The sequence below is a fragment of the Mauremys mutica genome, chromosome 6 (genome assembly GCF_020497125.1).
Source record: "Mauremys mutica isolate MM-2020 ecotype Southern chromosome 6, ASM2049712v1, whole genome shotgun sequence".
Lineage (NCBI taxonomy): Eukaryota > Metazoa > Chordata > Testudines > Geoemydidae > Mauremys > Mauremys mutica.
Window position 1 is genome coordinate 131,251,462 of NC_059077.1, and position 24,211 is coordinate 131,275,672.

General features: G+C 44.7%; 1 protein-coding gene across 4 annotated transcripts; it reads left to right on the forward strand.

Moving 5' to 3' along the window:
* Positions 1-221: 221 nt before the first annotated feature.
* XPA (XPA, DNA damage recognition and repair factor) lies at positions 222-22,453 on the forward strand. Of its 4 annotated transcripts, none has more exons than XM_045021936.1 (7): positions 222-244; positions 2,547-2,698; positions 13,140-13,250; positions 16,779-16,884; positions 18,231-18,396; positions 20,568-20,685; positions 22,220-22,453. In XM_045021936.1, the coding sequence occupies exons 1-7, from the start codon at positions 237-239 to the stop codon at positions 22,366-22,368; spliced, it is 810 nt and encodes a 269-aa protein (XP_044877871.1). In that variant the 5' UTR covers positions 222-236; the 3' UTR covers positions 22,369-22,453. The 4 variants fall into 4 exon arrangements, with proteins under 4 accessions (XP_044877871.1, XP_044877874.1, XP_044877872.1 ...); XM_045021937.1 differs by lacking the exon at positions 222-244 and adding an exon at positions 1,595-1,693; XM_045021939.1 differs by lacking the exon at positions 22,220-22,453 and having other exon boundaries at positions 18,231-18,241; positions 20,568-20,686.
* Positions 22,454-24,211: the final 1,758 nt, after the last annotated feature.

Consider the following 24,211-nt stretch of genomic DNA (forward strand, 5'->3'; position numbering starts at 1 on the left):
TTTACTGGGAGGGTGACTCTCCCAGGAGCTGAGGGATGGAGAATATCCACCAATTGACTGTTTTCCTGAACAAACGTTTCTTTAATACCTAAGACTGGCACCACGCATCTGAGTGGATCCTGATACAATATGAAATCCTGAGGTGCCAGAGATGAGAACCTTGTCATCTGGTGATGAGAAGGAAGATGGAAGTGAGATGAAGGGAATCCCTTGTGGGATAACATCCGACAGCCCTCATGCAGTGGTAGGAACAGGGCCAGGGGGCTACCCCGTGCAGTGGAGGGGAGGAGGAAAGAGGCCAGGGGTCTTGCTGTGAGGTGTGGAGAAGTGGGAGGGGCCAGAGAGGGATTCCCCTGGGGGCAGTGGGGGAGGAGGAAGGGGGCCAAGGGTCTGGTCTCCCTAGGGTGATCAGATGTCCTGATAAAATCAGGACTGTCCTGATATTTAGCTGTTTGTCCCACGTCCCAACCGATGTATGGTTGGGACACCATTTGTCCCGATATTTTGTTTCGGCAGCAGCACTCCAGCATTTTTTATTATTTTTTTTGCCTTTGGCAGCGTCACCACCATGTGTCCCGATATTTGGTTCTTGTCATCTGGCCCACTATGTCTCCCTATGTGGTGTTGGGGAGGGGATCATGGAAGGATTCTCCATGGGGCAGTGGTGGAGGAGACTCAGAGGAAGGGGGTGGGGGAAGTGTGAGGGGGGCATGGAGGGGTTTCCTACAGGGCAGTAGGGGAGGAGGAAGGGGATGGGGTCTCCCAGTGTGGTGTGGGGGAGGGGGTCGAGGAAGGGGGCGGGGTCTCCCTGTGTGGTGAGGGGGAGGGGGTCGAGGAAGGGGGCGGGGTCTCCCTGTGTGGTGTGGGGGAGGGGGTCGAGGAAGGGGGCGGGGTCTCCCTGTGTGGTGTGGGGGAGGGGGCCGAGGAGAGGGACGGGGTCTCCCGGTGTGGTGAGGGGGAGGGGGTCGAGGAAGGGGGCGGGGTCTCCCTGTGTGGTGTGGGGGAGGGGAAGTAGGAAGGGGGCGGGGTCTCCCTGTGTGGTGTGGGGGAGGGGGCCGAGGAGAGGGACAGGGTCTCCCGGTGTGGTGAGGGGGAGGGGGTCGAGGAAGGGGGCGGGGTCTCCCTGTGTGGTGTGGGGGAGGGGTAGTAGGAAGGGGGCGGGGTCTCCCTGTGTGGTGTGGGGGAGGGGGGGTCGAGGAAGGGGGCGGGGTCTCTCGGTGTGGTGTGGGGGAGGGGGCCGAGGAGAGGGACGGGGTCTCCCTGTGCAGTGTAGGGGAGGGGGTCGAGGAAGGGGGCGGGGTCTCTCGGTGTGGTGTGGGGGAGGGGGCCGAGGAGAGGGACGGGGTCTCCCTGTGCAGTGTAGGGGAGGGGGTCGAGGAAGGGGGCGGGGTCACCCGGTGTGGTGTGGGGGGAGGTGGGAGGGGCCCCACGGAGCAGCGTGGGAGGCTCCCTGCGCGGTGGGGCGAAGGGAGGCGGAGGCGGAGGCGGAGGCGGGGCCGGGAGGGTTCCCCGGACGGAGCGAGGCCCCTCCCGTTCCGCCTGACGCCGCGCGCCTCTCGGCTGTCCGGGCATTGCCCGCCCCCTTCTCTTCGGCGCATGCGCAGCAGCGGCACGTCGCGTTGGGGAAGGTGCTGTTGGTGGCCGCGGCCTGAGCCCGGGGGGTGCGCGCTCCCTCTCCCCCCCCCCCCGCCAGGTGATGTGCGCGAGCGGGTCGAGTATCGCGGGGCGGGGTCTCTGGCGGGGCGGGGCCTGGCTGCCGCTGGGTCGGGATGTGATGGGGAGGGGCCGGCTGGGGGGACGGGGGCGATGGGGAGGGGGTTGCTGTGGGGATGGGGGCTGCTGGGGGGACGGGGGCGATGGGGAGGGGGCTGCTGGGGGGACGGGGGCGATGGGGAGGGGGCGGCTGTGGGGAAGGGGGCTGCTGGGGGGACGGGGGCGATGGGGAGGGGGCTGCTGTGGGGATGGGGGCGATGGGGAGGGGGTTGCTGTGGGGATGGGGGCTGCTGGGGGGACGGGGGCGATGGGGAGGGGGCTGCTGTGGGGACGGGGGCGATGGGGAGGGGGCGGCTGTGGGGACGGGGGCGATGGGGAGGGGGCGGCTGGGGGGACGGGGGCGATGGGGAGGGGGCGGCTGTGGGGGAGGGGGCGATGGGGAGGGGGCGGCTGTGGGGGAGGGGGTTGCTGGGGGGACGGGGGCGAGGGGGAGGGGGTTGCTGTGGGGACGGGGGTGATGGGGAGGGGGCTGCTGTGGGGACGGGAGCGATGGGGAGGGGGCGGCTGTGGGGACGGGGGCGATGGGGAGGGGGCGGCTGTGGGGATGGGGGCGATGGGGAGGGGGCGGCTGGGTCGGGATGTGATGGGGAGGGGGATGCTGTGGGGAGGGGGCGGCTGCTGGGTCGGGATGTGATGGGGAGGGGGCGGCTGGCATGATGAGGCAGAAGGAGCTGGGTCCTGGGGCCATTGTGTGAGGAGGCCCCCCGGGGAGGGCCAGAGCTCTGTGGGGGGGCTGGTGGCAGGTGCTGACATCTCCCCTTTCCTGACTGTAGGTCACTGGCCATGGAGGGCACAGGGCCCGCGGGGGAGACACCCCCGCTCTCTGCAGCCATGCGGGCAAAGATCGAGCGGAATCGCCAGCGGGCGCTGATGCTGCGACAGGCCCGGTTGGCCGCCCGGCCCTACCCTGTTGCCCCCAGCGAAGGTTTGCTCTGACCCCTGACCTCTTCTTGCCTGTTTCCAGGTTGTGTGAACTGAGGGCCAGATTGTCCTGCTGCTTGTGGTGTTGGCCCACAGCAGGCAACATCACCTGGAGTGCACCACAGTCACCAAGAGCCGCTCCTAGTACTGTGTGAAATGAAACTGGTTACTTGTAGCCACTGCAAAGGCACCAGCTGGGTCCCAGCATGCCTTGCTCCATCCGGGTAGTCTCCACGCTGACCTGAATGGTGCATGGCATATGCCATGGAAGCTCTTGGGCCTGCCCAGAATAACAAGTTAGTGCATTGTGTACTTACACAAAGCTTGATGAATCACTTGGGGGTTCATAGAATTGGAAGGGACTATCTAGTCCAACTCTATGCTCAAACCAGGACCAATCCTCAGACAGATTTTTGCCCCAGAACCCTAAATGGCCCCCTCAAGGATTGAATTCATAACCCAGGCTTTAGCAGGTCAATGCTCAAACCACTGAGCTATCCCTCCTGTTCATTCCCTTTGGGGCACCTGGCACTGGCCACTGTCGGTAGACAGGCTACTGGCTAGATGGACCTTTGGTCTGACCCAGTCTGGCCATTCTTACATTCTTATGTTAAAACAATCTGCAAGTTAAAGCCAACTGATATAGATGTTAGTAGTACTGAGTCATATTGGCTTATATTCTAAGAAGCAACGAATCATGGGATGGGAAATATGAATGGTTGACAAATGGAAAAGGCCAAAGTTGGCAGGGCAAACGAGCGTTTAGGCTTCTAAAAAAGTAATGCTTACAACTGAGAATATAATTGATTAAAACTAAGAAAAATGAATAAAAATTATTATCTTGTTATGGCCAAGCCTGGATAAAACTGATTATTCATACTCATTCTATGAACCTTTCTTAACCTGTTTTTTCCCATTTGTGAAAATACTTCAGAAATGTGAGTTTACCATGTTATTTAAAATATATTTTTAAAAGTAGCATTATCTTTTTATTTGGATCACAGAATACAACAAGAATTTACAGGTATAATTTACACTAACTTAAAATGTTTTGGAGAGCAAAGATGTCTAGTTTGTTGTGTTTTTTGTTGATTTGTTTTTTAAAAAGCCTAAACATTCATTTGTTGTGGCAACTTGCGCTTTATGAGCTTCAGGGTTTTCTGTTATATAGTTGACAAATAGGAAAAGTCCATCTGGCAAAGGTTAAATCTTCTTATATGATCACATAGTTCAACATGCATTTATTTTGCTGTTGAATTTACTTCTTTCAAAAGGCTTTTCAGCTTCACCTTGTACTAAAGCTTTTGCACTTTGGCTCCCAAGTATAGAAAAGCGCTTTATTAGATTCCTGCTTTTTAACACACCCCTCTGTTTGTTTCATTTAATTTGGGTAAAAGCATGCACCTTATAATCTCGAAATCGAGCACTGTGCTGAGACCCACAATTCAAAGATGTTCTTCAGTGCTATTAAGACTGTCTATGGACCACCCCACTGCTCTCATCAGACAACACAATGCTGATTAAAGATAAAGAAGGCATCAACAAAAGATGGCGAGAACACTTTAGCAACCTTCTCAATAGACCATCAACCGTGAATAATAACGTCCTCAATGAAATTCCACAACAACCTGCTCTGACAGATCTTGACTCTCTGCCCACTATAGATGAGATTAAGAAAGCTGTTAGCCAGATGAGTTCAGGAAAAGCTCCTGGAAAAGATGGGATACCAGCAGAGATATACAAAGCAGCAGGTCCAGCAGCACTAGCAGCGTTACACAGCATGATCATCAGCATCTGGGAGGATGAAAACATAGCACAGGACCTCCGGGACGCTACTGTTGTCTCTCTTTTCAAGAACAAAGGCAGCAAAGCAGAATGTGGAAATTATAGAGGCATATCCTTCCTCTCCGTTGGAGGGAAAATCATCGCCCGCATCATCTTGAACCGCCTAATAGCCAGTATTTCCGAGGCAAATCTACCTGAAAGTCAATGTGGTTTTCGACCTGGCCGGAGCACAGTCGACATGGTGTTTGCTGTCAGACAAATACAAGAGAAGTGCATTGAACAGACTATGCACCTGTATGCTGTCTTCATAGATCTGACAAAGGCGTTTGATACCGTCAACAGGGAAGCCCTTTGGACTATTCTAACATGACTTGGCTGCCCAAGAAAATTTGTCCAGATTATACGCCTTTTTCATGACAGCATGACAGGCGAAGTATTGTCTGATGGAGCCACATCTGCCCCCTTCAACATCACCAGCGGCGTGAAACAAGGATGTGTTCTCGCTCCTGTCTTATTTAACCTGATCTTTGCATGCGTCCTCAACCATGCAATGAAAGATCTGGATCGAGGTATATATTTGAAATACTGGCACAATGGTTCACTTTTTGACCTCCATCGCCTGAATGCAAAGACTAAGACAGTGCAGAAACTCCTTCTTGAGGCACTCTTTGCCGACGACTGTGCCCTCATGGCTCACACAGAAAATGATCTTCAGCACATTGTCAACAAGTTTGCCGAGGCCTCGCAACTCTTCGGACTAACTATCAGCCTCGGAAAGACGGAAATTCTCCATCAACCTGTACCTGGATCAAATGCTTCTGTCCCAAGTATCTCCATTGATGGCACTCAGCTTAAAGTAGTGGAGAACTTTAAATACCTGGGTAGTGTCATATCCAGTGATGGATCACTGGATAATGAGATCAACACACGAATATCCAAAGCAAGCCAGGCACTTGGCTATCTGCGTGTCAGAGTTTTAAACCACCACAACATCCGGATGTCAACAAAACTGCTTATGTACAGAGCTGCTGTTCTTTCATCTCTTTTGTATGGGTGTGAAACATGGACACTATATAGGCGTCACATCAAGCAGCTCGAAGCATTATAGAATCATAGAATCTCAGGGTTGGAAGGGACCTCAGGAGGTCATCTAGTCCAACCCCCTGCTGAAAGCAGGATCAAACCCAACTAAATCATCCCAGCCAGGGCTTTGTCAAGCCTGACATTAAAAACCTCGAAGGAAGGAGATTCCACCACCTCCCTAGGTAACCCATTCCAGTGCTTCACCACTCTACTAGTGAAAAAGTTTTTCCTAATGTCCAACCTAAACCTCCCCCTCTGCAACTTGAGACCATTACTCCTTGTTCTGTCATCTTCTACCACTGAGAACAGTCTAGATCCATCCTCTTTGGAACCCCCTTTCAGGTAGTTGAAAGCAGCTATCAAATCCCCCCTCATTCTTCTCTTCTGCAGGCTAAACAATCTCAGTTCCCTCAGCCTCTCCTCATAAGTCATGTGCTCCAGCCCCCTAATCATTTTTGTTGCCCTCCGCTGGACTCTCTCCAATTTATCCACATCCTTCTTGTAGTGTGGGGCCCAAAACTGGACACAGTACTCCAAATGAGGCCTCACCAGTGCTGAATAGAGGGGAATGATCACATCCCTCGATCTGCTGGAAATGCCCCTACTTATACAACCCAAAATGCCGTTAGCCTTCTTGGCAACAAGGGCACACTGCTGACTCATATTCAGCTTTTCGTCCACCGTAACCCCTAGGTCCCTTTCTGCAGAACTGCTGCCCAGCCATTCGGTCCCTAGTCTGTAGCAGTGCATGGCATTCTTCCGTCCTAAATGCAGGACTCTGCACTTGTCCTTGTTGAACCTCATCATATTTCTTTTGGCCCAATCCTCTAATTTGTCTAGGTCCCTCTGTATCCTATCCCTACCCTCCAGCGTATCAACCACTCCTCCCAGTTTAGTGTCATCTGCAAACTTGCTAAGGGTGCAGTCCACACCATCCTCCAGATCGTTAATGAAGATATTGAATAAAACCGGCCCCAGCACCGACCCTTGGGGCACTCCACTTGATACCGGCTGCCAACTAGACATGGAACCATTGATCACTACCCGTTGAGCCTGACCATCTAGCCAGTTTTCTATCCACCTTACCGTCCATTCATCCAGCCCATACTTATTTAACTTGCTGGCAAGAATACTGTGGGAGACTGTATCAAAAGCTTTGCTAAAGTCCAGAAATAGCACATCCACTGCTTTCCTCTCACCCACAGAGCTGGTTATCTCACCATAGAAGACAATTAAGTTAGTCAGGCATGACTTGCCCTTGGTGAATCCATGCTGACTGTTCCTGATCACTTTCCCCTCCTTTAAGTGGTTCAGAATTGATTCCTTGAGGACCTGTTCCATGATTTTTCCAGGGACTGAGGTGAGACTGACTGGCCTGTAGTTCCCTGGATCTTCCTTCTTCCCTTTTTTAAAGATGGGCACTACATTAGCCTTTTTCCAGTCATCCGGGACCTCCCCCGATGGCCATGATTTTTCAAAGATAATGGCCAATGGCTCTGCAATCTCATCGGCCAACTCCTTTAGCACCCTCGGATGCAACGCATCCGGCCCCATGGACTTGTGCTCGTCCAGCTTTTCTAAATAGTCCCGAACTACTTCTTTCTCCACAGAGAGCTGGTCACCTCCTCCCCTTACCATGCTGCAGAGTGCAGCTGTCTGGGAGCTGACCTTGTCTGTGAAGACAGAGGCAAAAAAAGCATTGAGTACACTAGCTTTCTCCACATCCTCTGTCACTAGGTTCCCTCCCTCATTCAGCAAGGGGCCCACACTTTCCTTGACTTTCTTCTTGTTGCTAACATACCTGAAGAAACCCTTCTTGTTACTCCTAACATCTCCGGCTAGCTGCAACTCCAAGTGTGATTTGGCCTTCCTAATTTCACTCCTGCATGCCTGAGCAATACTTTTATACTCCTCCCTGGTTATTTGTCCAATCTTCCACTTCTTGTAAGCTGCTTTTTTTTGTGTTTAAGACGAGCAAGGATTTCACTGTTAAGCCAAGCTGGTCGCCTGCAATATTTACTTTTCTTCCTACACATCGGGATGGTTTGTTCCTGCAACCTCAATAAGGATTCTTTAAAATACAGCCAGCTTTCCTCGACTCCTTTCCCCGTCATGTTATTCTCCCAGGGGACCTTGCCCATTAGTTCCCTGAGGGAGTCGAAGTCTGCTTTTCTGAAGTCCAGGGTCTCTGTTCTACTTCTCTCCTTTCTTCCTTGTATCAGGATCCTGAACTCGACCATCTCATGGTCACTGCCTCCCAGGTTCCCATCCAGTATTGCTTCCTCTACTATTTCTTCCCTGTTTGTGAGCAGCAGGTCAAGAAGAGCTTTTCCCCTAGATCTTCATGATGTGCCTCCGCAACATCATGAAGATCTGCTGGCAAGACAAAGTGCCCAATCTTGAGGTCCTCGAGAGAACCCAGATGACAAGCATCGAAATGATGATCATGAAGTCACAGCTACGTTGGACCGGTCATGTCAGCCACATGGATGCCAACAGAATCCCCCACCAGCTTCTCTATGGTGAGCTCTCCCAGGGCATCTGGCATATAGGTCGCCCACGGAAACGTTACAAGGACACCATCAAAGCCAATCTGCAGTACAGCAGTATCAAACCCAGGGACCTTGAGGACGCCGCCAGCGACAGAACACAGTGGCATGCAACAGTCAGAAATACCTGCATCGCCTTTGAGGCAGGCCGCTGCAGCTGTCTACATGAGGCACGCGAACGACGTCACAGAGCACCAGCAGCGCACAACCCACTGACCGTGAACTTCTCATGCACCATCTGCAGCCAAATGTGCACCTCTAGAATTGGCTTGTACAGCCACGAGAGGGCACACCATGAGATCAACAATAGATGATTTGCTCCGATTTGCCATCGGATTGATGGACTACCGAAATAATCTCTGGACCCATGCATTTAGTTGGGAATTGGTCCTGCTTTGAGCAGGGGGTTGGACTAGATGACTTCCTGAGGTCCCTTCCAACCCTGAGATTCTATGATTCTCTGATCGCAGGCATTAGGTATAGCTAAGGTTAAGATTTTGTCACGGTTATTTTTAGTAAAAGTCAGTGACTGGTCACGGGCAATAAACAAAAATTCACAGAAGCCCTTGACCTGTCCCTGATTTTTACTAAAAATAACGGTGACAAAATGGGGCTGATGGGGTATAAGAGCCCTAGCCCAGCTCCAGGAGGGAAGAGGGAGGTCCCGCAACCAGAGTGGCTAAAAATCAATGATTTAAAAAAATAAAAAAAATCAGATTTTTTGATAAAATGCTTTTTGAGGAAAAAACCTATCTAAAGATTGTTTTCATTAAGATACATTATAGCTCAAAGATATCTCATCATGGAATAGGGATTATAAATTCTAATTCCATAGTATGAGACAGTATAGTTATGTAATGTTTAAGAAAAGTTTTGTAAATGAGTTCCAATAGTTCATGGATTGGGGACCCAACCTTATGGGATTCCAGGGGTTTCTGTATAGATTATTTAGGTTAATCTTTCTATCTACCCAATGGGACTAAGTGCTCAGTCTAAAACAGTGGTCCCCAACGCAGTGCCTGTGGGCACCTTGGTGCCCGTCAGGGCATCTATGTGCGCTCGCATACTGGCCAGCGGATGAGCATCCACCGAAATGCCGCCGACAAGCAGCGTCATCCAGAGGCGTTGCTGCCAAAATGCCGCCGAAAATCGCTGGATGATGCTGCTTGTCAGCGGCATTTCGGCAGCGACGCCTATTGACATTGCTGCTTCTCGGCAGCATTTCGGCGGATGCTTGTCAGCCGGCCACGGTCCGCAGTGGCTCGTCGTCTGGCGCCCGCCAGACGAAAAAGGTTGGGGACCACTGGTCTAAAAGATACCATCAGAGATGCTTAGTTTTGCAGTTCTTGAACTGTGGATTTGTGTCTCCAGAGACATCATGCTTGTTAACAGCAAAAACGTTTTAAAATAAATAATATATGGAGGTGAGAAATAACAGACCTCAACTCTGTTGTCGCTCTGCAAATTTGTGTACACAGAGTCAATCCCTTACCTCTCTCTAAAAGTGCAAAGTTTAAAAAAGTTCAATGAATAGATTACTGGGGGTGGAATAGATCTGGACAAGGAGAAGAAGTCTGGAGATAAATGTGAGAAAGGAGGGACGGGCAGTAGAAACAAAAGTGAAACCATTTGAGCAGCGTATTCCATAAGTCTTGAGGTCTTTCTGAGTGTAGCCTTCATTGATTTGAGATCTACCATACCGTTCTCTCACTAAAAGGGAAAACCTGTAATAGCAACAGGCCATAAAAGAGACCCAGTTTGGGAATGTTTTAATGAAGTTCCTCTGGTGGGTAAGACAGGCATGCATGCAAAATGCAAACAGCGCAACAAAGAAATACAAGGCTTGGTTTCCTGAATGAAATACCATCATGAGAAGTGTTCCTTCTCAGGAGGAAGCTGCGTTAAAGATGATGAAAGGAACATGTTAGAACATGCAGGATCTTCAGGTTGGTAAACTTTTTTTTATTTCATACTTCTTTCTTAAGGACTGCCTGTCTTCCTTCAGGACTATTCTTGAATTCTCATGTTTGAGCAAAAATATAGTTGTTACTCTATGGTACTATCATTTCAGATGTAGTTGTGATAAAAAATAAGTAGCTGAAATAGGCAGAACTTCCTTTTACAATGTCACCTTTAAAGTAGTGCTGAGTTTCAGTGAATGCAATGAGTAATACTAAATGAGCAATATGGTAATAATAATTAAATAACTGCATTGACCCTTATTTTGTTTAGGAGAATCCATCCTCAACCTACAGGATTCTGAAGACTATCTACCTTCAAGATCACCATCATTTTCTATAGTTTGAGTTATCTGCCAATGATAGTGTTTCAGTCACATCATGTATGTCACATAGCCACAGTATATCACCTATAGCAAAAAGAAAAAAAAAATCTCTATCACTCAGAAACAACCATAGATAAGTTTTTTATAAGAACCAGCAGATTACAAAAAGAGGTAATTGATTAAAAAATTACCTGGTTTGTTTATGCAACAAATTTTTCTTTCCGTATGATTGAGAACCCACACTTCATTAACATGGTTCAGTCATTAAGACCAGGATACAGTCCACCCAGCAGAGCAGATGTCGCAGGCAAATTGCTGGATAAAGTGTATGAAAGAGAAATTGAGTGGTGTGCAAAGGTCTAGAGGGTGAAATTGTTAACTGAGTCTTGACGGTTGGAGCAGTGTCCACAATGATCCTGTTGTATGTGCTTGTGTGATAACAGAAGAAGGGAATGTCTTCCTTACAGAAACAATTGATACATCAGGAAATGCACACACAGCAGAATACTTACAAGAAGTAGCAGTAACAGCTATAACAAGCTGTGAAAAAAAATTCAATTGTCTAGTACGCAGCATGGTCACAGACGATGCAGCAAATGTATCCAAGATGAGAAAAAGAAGATTTCGAAGAGAGTCCCAAGCTAATAACATACGGTTGCAATGCTCATTTGATGCACCTCTTAGCCAGACTTCAGTGTCTCAGAAATAAAGGCTAAAGTTGAAATTGCAAAATACTTTCGTAACAACCACTTTGCAGCAGCTGCTCTGAAAAAAGTGGGAGGAACCAAGCTAACTCTCCCACAAGACATGCGATGGAACTCAGTAGCGGACTGTATATCAAGAGCTGGCCTAATCTGATAGTTTGTGAACAAAATTGTGAAAAAATAGATGGCACTGTCACAGCCAAAATTCTCAACATTGGGCTTAAGAGAAATGTTGAACACATGCTGAGTACCCTGAAGCCTATTTCTGTAGCTTGAACAAAATGCAGGGAAATAGCTTTTTTATTGCTGACGCTGATGAAATTTGGAAGGAACAGAGTGAGATCTTAAAAAGAGAAATATGCAATGACAGAGTTAAATTACAAGCATTAAAAAAATGAATGGGACATGCATTATCTCCAGCTCATTTTCTTGCAAATATTCTCAATACTCGGTACCAGGGTCAAACCTTAACTGCTGAAGAAGAGGAGTTGTCTATGACATAGACATCCAGCAATCATCCCTCCATGATGCCAACTATAATAAACTTCAGAGCCAAGGGTGAACCATTCAAGAAATGTATGTTTGCTGATGATGTTTTAAAGAAAGTGACACCAGTGAACTGACAGAATTCACTTAAGAACTTGGATTCAGAGACTGTTGAAGTGATAATCTCACTTTTAACAGCAGTAGCTTCTTCTGCCGGTATAGAAAGAATATTTTCTTCCTTTGGACTAATTTATTCCAAATTGAGAAATCATTTGGGACCTGAAAAAGCAGGAAAGCTTGTTTTTCTTTTCCAGATTATGAACAAACAGGAAAATGAAGGTGAAGATGGCTGAGTTAGCTGAAGAAGCCAATATTTTAAGTTTCTCATGTTGACCTAGCTGACATAGTCGGTTTAATTTTTTTTTAAAATATTTCATTGAACTATTTTAGTTAAAAACAATTTTTACAAAAGCAATCCTGATTTAAAAAAACTTGAATGTTTAACTAAATTCAAAAATTCATATGCTTGTTTTGTTAAAATATTATGTTTGCTGTTGAAGAAAAAAATCCAGAATATATAACGTTGTTTTAGTTAAATAAAACAGTTTAAATTTCTGTCTGGTGGTGATCTCCTAATACAGCATGGCAAGAATAATATTTGGATCCTCCAAATATTAATGATTAACCTGTTGAATTGGAGATAGTTCACCGCCCAATGACTTCATAAATATCTGCTTCAATTACCTTTGGTAAATGAAATAGCCAAACAATCATTCATTTTCTGATATAGTTGTAAAACTAATCTGAAAAGTTTTCAAAATAAATTACTTAAAAATGTATAGTGTGTACCTTCTAAAAATGAAACCTACATCTATCTCTGAGTTACGAAGAATATAAAGGTTATAACAACCAACAAGAATGCACTTTTATGTAGAAATCCATGATTAAATTGATTCTTCCTAACTAGTGATTAAATCGTGATTTAAATCAATTTGATTTAAATCAAATCCACCCTGCCAGCAACTGCTGTCCATGGTGGCTCAGCTGCAAGGAACCCCTGCCACCTGTGGTGGCTCAGAGCTGCGGGTTTGGTGGCTTGGAGCTCCGGGGTCCCCCCACCAACCCCGGTGGCTGGGAGCTGTGGGGGAGGGCTGAAGTGGAAAATGTCACAGGTCTCTGGAAGTCACGGAATTCGTGACCTCCGTGCCATAATCTTAGCCTTAGGTATAGCTTTCAAGAACAGTCTTCCACCAAGTTTGGTTCTTTTGTTGCTTTCCTTGCTCTGCAGTAACAAATATAGTGTAACCTATGCACGTGTATTTTCCTTTGTAGGACAAATGAATTACCTTCAGTTGTTAGAAACCAGCCCTTGGAGTTGAATGATTCTCCATGCACCCTGCATGTCCTGGTCTCTTAGATCTATGAGTAGTATTGGCAGTGTATTTTGAAAGCAGAAAGATCTCCATGCTAGCTCATGAATGTTGGATGTGAAAGTCACATTTTGCAATTCTTGTAGCCTTTAAATATGCTGACTTCTCTTGTTTGTCTTTTCAGGAAGTGCTAAAGTTAAAGCACCTCCAAAGATAATTGACACAGGAGGAGGGTTCTTTTTGGAAGAGGAGGAAGAGGAGGAACACAAGGTTGAGAAAATTGTCCATCAGCCAGGTAAAACATGATTAATTTTACAGAAAATGGCTATATTGCTCATTTATAGTTAATATGAACACACTACTAAAATGAATAAGCTGTTCCATTTTGTGGCACGCTAGCTGAACAGGAATTATGAAAAGTCAGTAATGGCTTCAGAGAAACCTGAAATACATTTGTGTGCAAAATGTATACATCCTTATGTATGGAAAGCTATTTGTCGGTAGTGAAAATGGTCATGTATTTTTCAATAACCAGACAGACACTTAATTTAAGATAAATAAATGTCTGATGGGGGAAAGTGAGGATCCTAAGTAACAGAATAGGCACAGTCTGCACTCTTCTGGGTGCTTACAATTTTTACCTAGTATATTCTGATTCTTCATTCTCTAGTAACAAATACTGATGCAACAGTCCCCTGCTGTATGAAAAAATTGAACACACTTGATCAGATCCTTAACTGGTGCAAATCAACATCTCCATTGATTTCAGTGGCATTGATAAACTGTACAGTCAATTGCTTGACCACACTTTGGTTTGTTATTTTGTTAAGAAATATACTTGAGACTAAATAGCCGTCAGACAGGCTTCATTAATGCGGTACAGGAAAAAGGTTCTATATGATGCCAGTCTCCAAAGAGCAGACTTGTGCAGCAGAGTTACGGTGTGCTCCCCAAAGTTACACCTCTAAAGCAATCCTTTTATACACTAAATTGTTGATCAGTAAAAGGTGTGACGGATTGGACCCCTTGGGAAGTCACCTGATGTGCTGAGATACCACTGAGTCTACCTGTTCTGCCAGCATGGGCCCCCTTTACCCTGGCTTGCTGAGCCAGGCTCTTAAAACCTCCTCTAATACACCCACAGGCAGGGCCACATCCAGCTGCAGATCAGCTCTGGGAAGACTCAGTTTAAGGGACTTGCGCCAGCACTCAGATGTCCACCTCCCTTGGAGTACAGACCCAAAGATATATTATATTCGCTTCTTCCCTCAATGAGGAAGAGGGTATGCACTCTGTTAGAAATCACATAAACTGGGTTATATTATAAACCAGAAATAAATGTATTAACTATAACAGGTATATTTTAAATAGTTAAGGTGGTAGCAGACAGAACAAGGCAGATTACTAAGAAAATAAAACAGAGCACGCAAACTAAGCTTAATACACTAAAGAAACTGATTACATACAAGTTCTCACCCTAAATGTGGTTCTAATAATATTCTTCACAGGCCAGACACCCTTCCAGCCTGGGCTCAGTTCTTTCCCCCAGTTCAGTTTTACTTGTTTCCAGCAGTCGTCTCGGGTTGGGTAGCAGGGAGAACTGACTACCTGGATTACCTCACTCCCCACCCTGAAATAGGGTGTCCTTTGGTTCCTAGTTTGACCCCCCTTCCCTTACAGTGGAAAGTTACAAGAAGTCCCAGGTAATGTTTTAGCATCAGGTGACAAGACCACCTGACTCTGTAGGGCCCTAATAGCCATTCTTCACAGGCTGATCCACACGTTCACTAAGCTCTTTTACAGTCCATTGTCCTGCTGATGGGCCATCCGCCCTATCTAACTTTTCCATTGTTGTACCTGAAGTGTTGGCAGTGGGCGTCACCCAAAGTAGCATAGTTGAAATACAGATACATAGTCAATATTCCTAACTTCAGATACAGAAATGATACATGCATACAAATAGGATAATCACATTCAGTAAATCGTAACCTTTCCAATTATATCTCACATGAGCCATCTTGCATAAAGTACATCTGTTATGTCATAGTCACATCATAAGCGTATTTTCATAAAGAATATGGAATGACACATCACAAAAGGTACCATGTACGTTATTTGAAACTGGATTTAATTAATTAGCTTTCTACCTTGTTTGTTTCTGGTACCATGGTGTAGCTTTTTATCTTTTGTTCTGACCGTATGCATTCCAGGTACTAAGGGCCATAAAGACACCTCTTAGGTTTGTGTGGGTAACTCCTTTCCTGCTGCTATGAGGAAATAATTGTATGTCCAGATACTAACAGTTTTCCTATCTACTCAAGCCAAGGCTTACTTCAGCTAATGCAAGGTGTTATGGGATACTTAAATAAGTGAACAGGATTATGGTATAGACCAGTTTAGGGAATATCACTGTTATAATATTTGTGCTTAACGTTATTGGTGCTTCTTGCATACTAATATATATATGGTGCAGATAATACATAATATCAGTGATATTTATATACTAACCAGCATATATTAGTCAGCAATGGGGCTGTACCAATTTATTACAGCTGAGGGTCTGATCCATGGTGTCCAGTAGTACCATTCTAGCAGTTGGTACTTGCTTAGGAGTGAAGTCAGCATTGTGTCCCATTACACAGTTAACAGCACTTCTTGTCAGTCACAGAAAGGGTGCTGTCTCAAGAATGATGGACTCAGGCATCAGGAAGTGGCAGGAGCAATAGGGAAGGGTCAAGTCAACTGATAGAAGGTAGGCTAACTGCGGCAGGGAATGAAACTAAATGACAAAAGTGAAGAAGGGTGGGACGGGTGCTATTTTCTTGGCTGTTAAAATGCTTCCAGATTGCATCATTTCCCCACACTTTTCTAGGGAGGATCCCATGCATGTCCTTCAGCCCTGCCTGTATTTTCTCCCACCCCACCTCTAAATTAATGAATAAAAACCTCCACCAAAACCAACGTCTTCCTTTGTTATCTCTTCTTGCTTCATTCCATTGTGAATCAGCTGAGGGCAAGTAATCACCTACTGGGCTTTGCCACTGAATCTCAGCTGTCAATCATGCTGCCCCAGATGCTCCAATATTTAAAATGTCAGTAGGTGGGATAAGGGCATCTACACTTCTCCCATTGCTGTTCAACCACTGGTAACTTCATTGTATTATTGTCCTAATAAAAATAGCTTTATACTGTTACTAATTAGTGGGAGTGTGGTCTAATAATTACACAGCCTAATGCTAGAACTTGATTTTGAGACATGCTGAGCACCGACACTTTCCAGTCTGAAATGCAAATTGGGATAACATTTACTTTTTGCTAGATTAGGTCTGCTATACATCTGAGTCTATAATTAGAATTGTCTGAAGCAAATAGAAATGTATTGAACGTATGATTAACTTTATGTTCTTCCACTCTAACCTGGTGCCATGTTAAGGGAACACTTCCCATATCTGCCCTATCTGTAACAATCTAAACCAGAACCCCTTCTTGCAAGCTGTGAGTGTGCACGTGCACACATGCATACACTTTGAATGTTGAAATCGGAGAACTCCTTTTTAGAACTTTTATTCTTGGGATCTGTTACTTGTTATCTTGAAAGATAAAATGGCTTCAGTGGGACTCTAGACAGACAGAGGTCCATCTGCAAGGATCCAATTGCAAGATCATGGCCTTAGTTTGTACTACAGAATTTTAGAAAACTCTTCAGAAGGGAAAACATGAATAGTGCAGCGATATAAAACCACATTGTAAATTAATGTTAAGCTCTAGTAAGATCAACCCCAAATACTTTACCTAATTAAAATTATTTGTTCCCTTCTATTAGGACCTGTACTAGAATTTGATTACCTTATTTGTGAGGAATGTGGCAAACAATTCATGGACTCATATCTCATGCAGCACTTTGATTGGGCAACATGCGATAATTGCAGGTATTGTAAATAATGGGCAAATAACTGTTTGGTAAATTATTAAATTAACTATTATTTTACTAGAATCAAAGTTTGATTTTAATGATTTATACAGTTCTGTTGTAAAAACTAATGTACATTAAAGAGCTATCAAAGGAATGTTATTGATAAGATATTGTCAGTTGGAAAATTTATATGAATAGAATTGAATAAGTTTGTGTTTTTCACAGTGGAAGTGCAAAAGAACCACAGCTTTCACACATGCCTCTTAGTGCACGATGTGAAAAAAATACATAGTATGTTAGAAATGTATAGCCTCTTTACTTTACAGCATTCATATTGCATTGTTTAAATATGGTAATAGAGATTATTATCCCATCAAGATTATTACATATGTTCAAAGGAGTGAAATTAGTAAATAACAGATCAGCCATGCAAAGATCTATTTTTAAAAAACCACTGTGGTAGAAAAAGTGTTCAGCTATTTAAATATTCAAATTTAACAAGACTTTTTATAGCTTCTGTAAGTTGGAGTAGATCTGTGATGGGGATGGTCAACTTAGTTAGCCCTAAGTATGTCTTTTAAATGTTGAAAACTGAATGTTGAATAAATATTTTTTATGTGTTTATTTATTGAATCTTGTAGCCATCACCTGACTGAATCTGACTGAATCCACTGTTCTTTTTCCCACTGACATATGGCAATTTTTAAAATTTCAATATATCTATATATTTGTAGCAAATTGGGGAATATATTAAAATTATCTCCCTGATAAGGATTTAACTTATGTAATCATTTGGGCATATGATAAAGAGATTCAGGTGATACTTTGGATCAAGACAAGTGAAATAAATTTTTCAGATGCTCACTAGTACCTTATGTAACCAGAATGTTCATATTGGCTCATTACTTATCCAATAAATGAACACTTTTTAATTAAATTTTGCTTAATTTTATTATTCCTTGTGCATGCCAAATGTCTTGCATTTGAAAACTGCTTTGGCTGTATAATTTGTATTTGAAACAATGTATAGTATACAATTATCCCCTCTTGTAGGAAAAACCTGTGGGAGGAGACAAACTCACGTAGAAGCTTTGTGGTGATCCTGGTAGGAGCCCATTCTCCTTTCCCCCCATCCCGCCCCCCCCCAAACAAAAAAGAAAAAACCAAAACACCAGAGGGGTTTCTACATTAGTGTGTTGATATTGGCGTTCAGGAGGACTACTTGTATGCCTAAGTTTGCAAGATCAAGGGCCCACATTACAGTAGGAGTGTAAGGTGCATTGTACAGTACATAACTGAACTTTAATATTAGCCTGTTACATAATGCTTTTCGCCTGTCTCTTAAAAAAAAATCTGTTTCAGAGATGTTGAAGGTAAGCATAAGCTTATAACAAGGACTGAGGCAAAGCAAGACTACCTTCTTAAAGACTGTGACTTAGATAAGAGAGAACCGGTGCTCAAATTTATTTTGAAGAAAAACCCTCATAATTCACAGTGGGGTGACATGAAGCTTTACTTAAAATTACAGGTATGAAAATGTTTGTAAATTTTTCAAAATATATGGTCCTTTTTTGCATTTTCATGACATTACCACTACCATCCATAATTTAATCATTGTGGTACTGAACCCAGAATCTTTACCATTTAACAAAGCTAAGTATGTTGTGCAGTACATGCGATAGAATTTCAGTTGTCCCTGAAATAAATGGGAAAGGTTGAGTTTCTCCTATTCAGTAAGGAAGTTGTTTAGTGATAACAAAACTGACAACTAGTATGTTGCAGAGGAAAAAATAACTTATCTTTACTGACACAGAATCTATATGGATCTGTTCTTTGGGTAAAAACATTTGCAACCCATTTGAAAAATATCAAGTTGCTTAAAGACATGTATATCTTAGAAGAAAACAACTGTCTTGAAATATGTTGGATCAGTATTTTGATTCCCTTAGAAATATAATTCATGCCTTAATATTCTTAAATGTGGATGCGTGAGAAATCAATTAGAGTTGGATTAGGCCCTTAATTAGTAGGTAACTCTGGTTTTCCACGCATGAAAATCCATTTCAAACAAAGTAACCTCTCTTTTGTTTTATAAGGAAGCTTTATTAATGTGTGGGAGTGTCACAGGGTGCTCTACTCACAGCTGGGTGGCACCCCTTTCTGGGATTAGCTCCACCAGGTTCAGCGCCCACTTTCCAGTCTTCCACTGTTGTTGCTCTCCTCCCGCTCATGGAGTCACAGTACAGCTGCTTCATGACTCAGCCCTCCAGTCAGGTCACACTGTGATTTCCCCTTCCACAGGAGTCTTTCACAAATCTCTCTGTACAATCAGCATCAGGCAGTCCTCATGCATGCTTCCCTGACTATGTCACTCCCACAGTGATTCAGGCAGTCTTCCCCTTCACTGCTTTCAGCAGTACCAATCTGCTGTGGATGGTACGAGAACCTGGGCCCACCCTCTATTCTGAGTTTCATTCCAGGGCCCTACAGCAAGCAGTTAAGGTCTGGGTCGTCAGCAACCCTACTGCTCTCTTCCCTAAACTACTTCCTACCATGTTTCTTTAAACTCTTTTTTTCCCCAGCCTTCCCAGTCAGACCCATCTCTCTCAGGCCTACTCAATAAACCCTTCCTCATAGATTCCTGTTCCCCCTTCCTTCTCCCTTACCGCAGGGAGAGCGACTGCAGGGTTCCTCCCTGTTGCCAGTCTCCTGGCTTTATAGGTGAGCTTCCTTCGAATTAGCACTCTCTACATCAGGGGTAGGCAAACTTTCTGGCCCGAGGGCCATATCTGGAAATAGAAATTGTATGGTGGGCCATGAATGCTCACAAAATTGGGGTTGGGGTGCAGGAAGGGAAGAAGACTCTGGCTGGGGGGTGTGGGCTCAGCGGTGGGGCCAGAAATGAGGAGTTCAGGGTGCAGGAGAGGGCTCCGGGCTGGGGCGGGGGGAGGGGGGAGGGCTGTGGTTGGGGGTGCGGGCTCTGGGGTGGGGCTGGGAATAAGGAGATTGGGGTGTAGGAGGGTGCCCTGGGCTGGGACCAAGGGGTTCGGAGAGCAGGAGGGGGATCAGCGTTGGGGCATGGGGAGAGGCTTGGGGAGGCGCATACCACAAGCAGCTGCCAGAAGCAGTGGCACATCCCTTCTCCAGCTCCAATGCTGAGGCACAGCCAGGCGGCTCTGCGTGCTGCCCTGTGTACAGACACCACCCCTGCAGCTCCCATTGGAGCGCTGGAGGGGGCCATTGGAGCATGTAGGAGCTGGAGGGGGGCCATGCCGCAGCTTCCGGGAGCCCCGTGGAGCGGCCCCCGACCCTGCTCCCTGGCTGGAGCGGGGTAGCCCCAGATGCTGCTCCCCAGCGGGAGCTCGAGGGCCAGCTTAAAACAGCTGGCGGGCTGAATCCAGCCCATGGGACGTAATTTGCCCACCCCTGCTCTACATAGCCTCAGTCTCCCTTGTTTGCAGCTTAATTGGATGATTGGGACCACTTGGCCTAATTCAGCTCATTGAGGGGGGGACACTCCACACTACTATCACAAGGGTCACAGGCAAAGAGGGAGCTAGCCAGGTAATGGAAGAGGGATTGTTGGTGGGATATGGCAACACAATAAAATTGTGTAAAGGAGAGTTCTATTCTAAACTAGAGCAGCTTATCTTTATCATTTCAGGGTAAAAAGGAATACACTTGTGGTCTATCCCATAGGTAATAAAACGTTCGCTTGAAGTTTGGGGTAGTGAAGAAGCGTTGCAAGAAGCAAGAGAAACCCGCCAAGATAATAGAGAGAAGATGAAACAGAAAAAGTTTGATAAAAAAGTTAAAGGTAAATGGTTAGAATTTAAACAATGATTTTTTTTTTAAGGTTTATCTTTTAGAGGCCATGAAATAAAACCAGGTAGTAAATGTTTGCTTCTGGACATGGAGAGTCAGTGTAAATAATTTTTTACTACAGCTTCAGCTAGAGTAGTGTCTGTCTGTATTCATATTTATTTCCATCTAGTGATGTAGTGGGAAACAGATGCTTTAATAATATGGCCAGATGAAAATGTTCATAACCATTAGAAATATAGACACAACTTTGATAATTCAGTACCACTGTTGTCTTGTTTATGTTCCGTGATGTACCCCCACAATATATCATAAAGCTGCCTATCCAAATAACTTTTTCCTCACTTTGTTTGAATGAGAACATGTATTTTGTCTCCAGGAGCCTATTTTTGCCATTACTTATATGCATGCAGCAATAGCAGTGGGAATTGACTGTGTATGAAAGCCGAATTTAAACTGTAAGGTACAACATGCCTTTCCTTCCCTATGTTTAGAACATTCAGCTCTGCAGTTTTTACTCGCCTGCATTGTCTTTCTAGGTAAATAAATTGAATACCTTGCAGTTTAATATTGAGGGGAAAGATGTTAACAACAGAGATCCAGTTTGAAAATATATTTTAATGAGACCATAGTGATGTAGGCTTCTTAACAGCAGTATTATATTGATGTAAGAAAAAGGCTATGCTGGCATGTTTGGGTTTCCTTTACAGTCTCTGTAATTTTGAGGCTTTATGCAGAGGTCCTGAGGTGGATAAGAGGTATGACTGAGGAGTGATGAGAAATTTTACAAAATTACTCCTTTTAACTCCAATTTACCAAATTAAGTAATTTCAGGAACAAACGTTATAGATAGGTAATGGGGCCTCAGATACTCACAACAAAGTCTGGCATATGAGATCACATCTTGGTTTTGTAAATCAAAAAAGTCAAAATTAAAACCTGGGCGCTTGGCAGCTTTGAGGACTCCTATGTTTAGTTTCACACAGCCTCACCTATTTTATTACAAAAAAAATAATAATACCACACATAGCCTCAATAATAAACTTGGAAGAATAACTAACCCAAATGCTCTTTCAGAGCTATTGTAGTCTCTTCATACAAGTAGTCTGTGTGGCTTGAATGGCAATACTTGCATGAATAAGGCAATCAGAATTTGGCTCTAAATATGTTTCAGAAACAACAGACATTCTCTCAGAATACATAAGTAACGTGAGTCTCCCTAAATACTGAGTTTCTTGTCCCTTAATCTGTTGTGAAATCAAAGATACCAGTGTTGAAAGGGACCTCAGGAGGTCATATAGTCCAACCCCCTGCTCAAAGCAGGACCAATCCCCAGACAGATTTTTACCTCAGTTCCCTAAATAGCCCCCTCACAACTCTGGGTTTAGCAGGCCAGTGCTCAAACCACTGAGCTATCTCTCCCCTCTTTGTTTGGTCTCCTCACAACGGTGTTTGTCCTTAGTGCTGACTCTCTTTTTTTAAATAACTACCATTTACTTACCATAGACTTTGTTGACATTTTTCATCAGAGCTCCGTCGAGCTGTTAGGAGCAGTTTGTGGAAAAGAGGAACAGGTTCCCACCAGCATGAGTACGGACCCGAAGAAAACATTGAAGAAGATATGTACAAAAAGACATGTACTATATGTGGCCATGAATTAACATATGAGAAAATGTAATAGCCCTTGATTGATTTTACATAAAATGCACCTTTTGTAATGTTAATATTTTGTATCAAGTAAAATAAAAATGATTGAAAGTAAATCTTTGTGCAGGATTGCACAGAGAAAACAGTACTCTCTAATCACAGAGGGCTCTTTTAGACAAAATGGGTGATTTGTGACAAAATCCATGGCTTAAATTGAGGGGTTTTGATGAGTGGTCAGCTGGCTGTTGGGGCTGTAATTTAAGGGTATGTCTGCAATTAAAAATTCGTGGCTGGCCCATGCCAGCTAACTCAGGCTTGCAGGGCTCGTGCTAAGGGGCTGCTTAATTATGGTGTAGATGTTTTGGCTCAGGCTGTAGCCCAAGCCTGCATGTTTACACTGCAACAGTCCCTTAGCCCAAACCCTGCAAGCTCAAGTCAGCTGCCAGGGGCCAGCTGCAGCTTTTTAATTGCAGAGTAAACATACAGTAAGTTCCCATCCCTGTAGTGTAGCGAAGAGTTGGGATTGGAAGAAATGAGTCCCAGCTCACAGTTTTCTCTAGCGAAAATCTTGGCAGTATTATATCACAATAAAGGTATCAAGGCTGAATCCCCACTTTGTCACTTCGAGTGCAGAAGGTGGGGGCCCGCAAGGATTTTAAATATTAATACTTGCCACTCCAGGCTTGTATTAAACTCCCAAGGTTACAGCTTTTCTCTGACCTTGGCTTGGTAAATGCTGCTACCACCCAAACGCAACCCCCCCTCTTGTACCCAGGAAGGCGCACTTGGGAATTTCTCCCTGTGGGGTACCCTCAAGCCCTTTCACCCCCACCTCCAGGGAAGAGCTGAGAAAGAAAACAGGAAATTCGCTGTTGCTACCAGCTAATCAAACAACATGCACAAACTTCTTAGGACACCAAAAATCCAATCCTGTTCCTACAAAAGGTAAATTTTACTAAAAAAGGAAGAAAATACATCTGGAACTTCGGCTTTTGCTAGATTTTAAAAGAGCAATTCCAAAAATTAAGCACCCCAAATAGCTTCTTGGGAGTTCAGCTTAAAGCTTACAAGCAAACAAAAGCATTTGGGGCTAGCACAGAGGAGTTCACAAGCCTTAAAAAATAAACAGAAATAAACCTAATCGTGTCTTCCTAAACATTCTGAATTTACTTACATATTTGGGTTGTTAAAAGTAGTTCTAGATATGATCTGATGGTTTTTATATCTGGTTCAAACTTTACATAGCATTCCTGCTGCCCTCTCTGTGCTGAAGAGACAGACAAAGGGAAAGTTTCTTTCCCAGTTTTAGAAGTTCTGGCCTTTACATTGGCTCTTTAGGTCAAGTGCCTACTTCTTTTTTTTTTTTTTTTTTTAAACCTGGGGCCTTTTTAACCCTTTACAGGTAAAGCAAGTAGAGAACAGCTACTAAATGGGGATTTTACAGCTAACTTGCTGGCTGGGTGTCCATTAAAGGGAGCTACCCCGCCACACACTTCATTTATCACAAAAGGCAAGTGGGGTGAAGGTGGGAGAGTGGCAAAAGGGAAATCACATTTTGCTATCAAACTTTGATTAAATTTATTACATTCAAAAGTTTCTGTAACTTAGCAATTCTTTTTTCCTAACCACTTCCCAAAACCAGTGTGGTTTATTCTGAGCTTGAGCCTATTGGGGAGGGATAGCTCAGTGGTTTGAGCATTGGCCTGCTAAACCCAGGGTTGAGAGTTCAATCCTTGAGGGGGCTACTTAGGGATCTGGGGCAAAAATTGGTCCTGCTAGTGAAGGCAGGGGGCTGGACTAGATGACCTTTCAAGGTCCCTTCCAGCTCTAGGAGATTGGTATATCTCCAATTATTACCTTTATTACCTATTTAT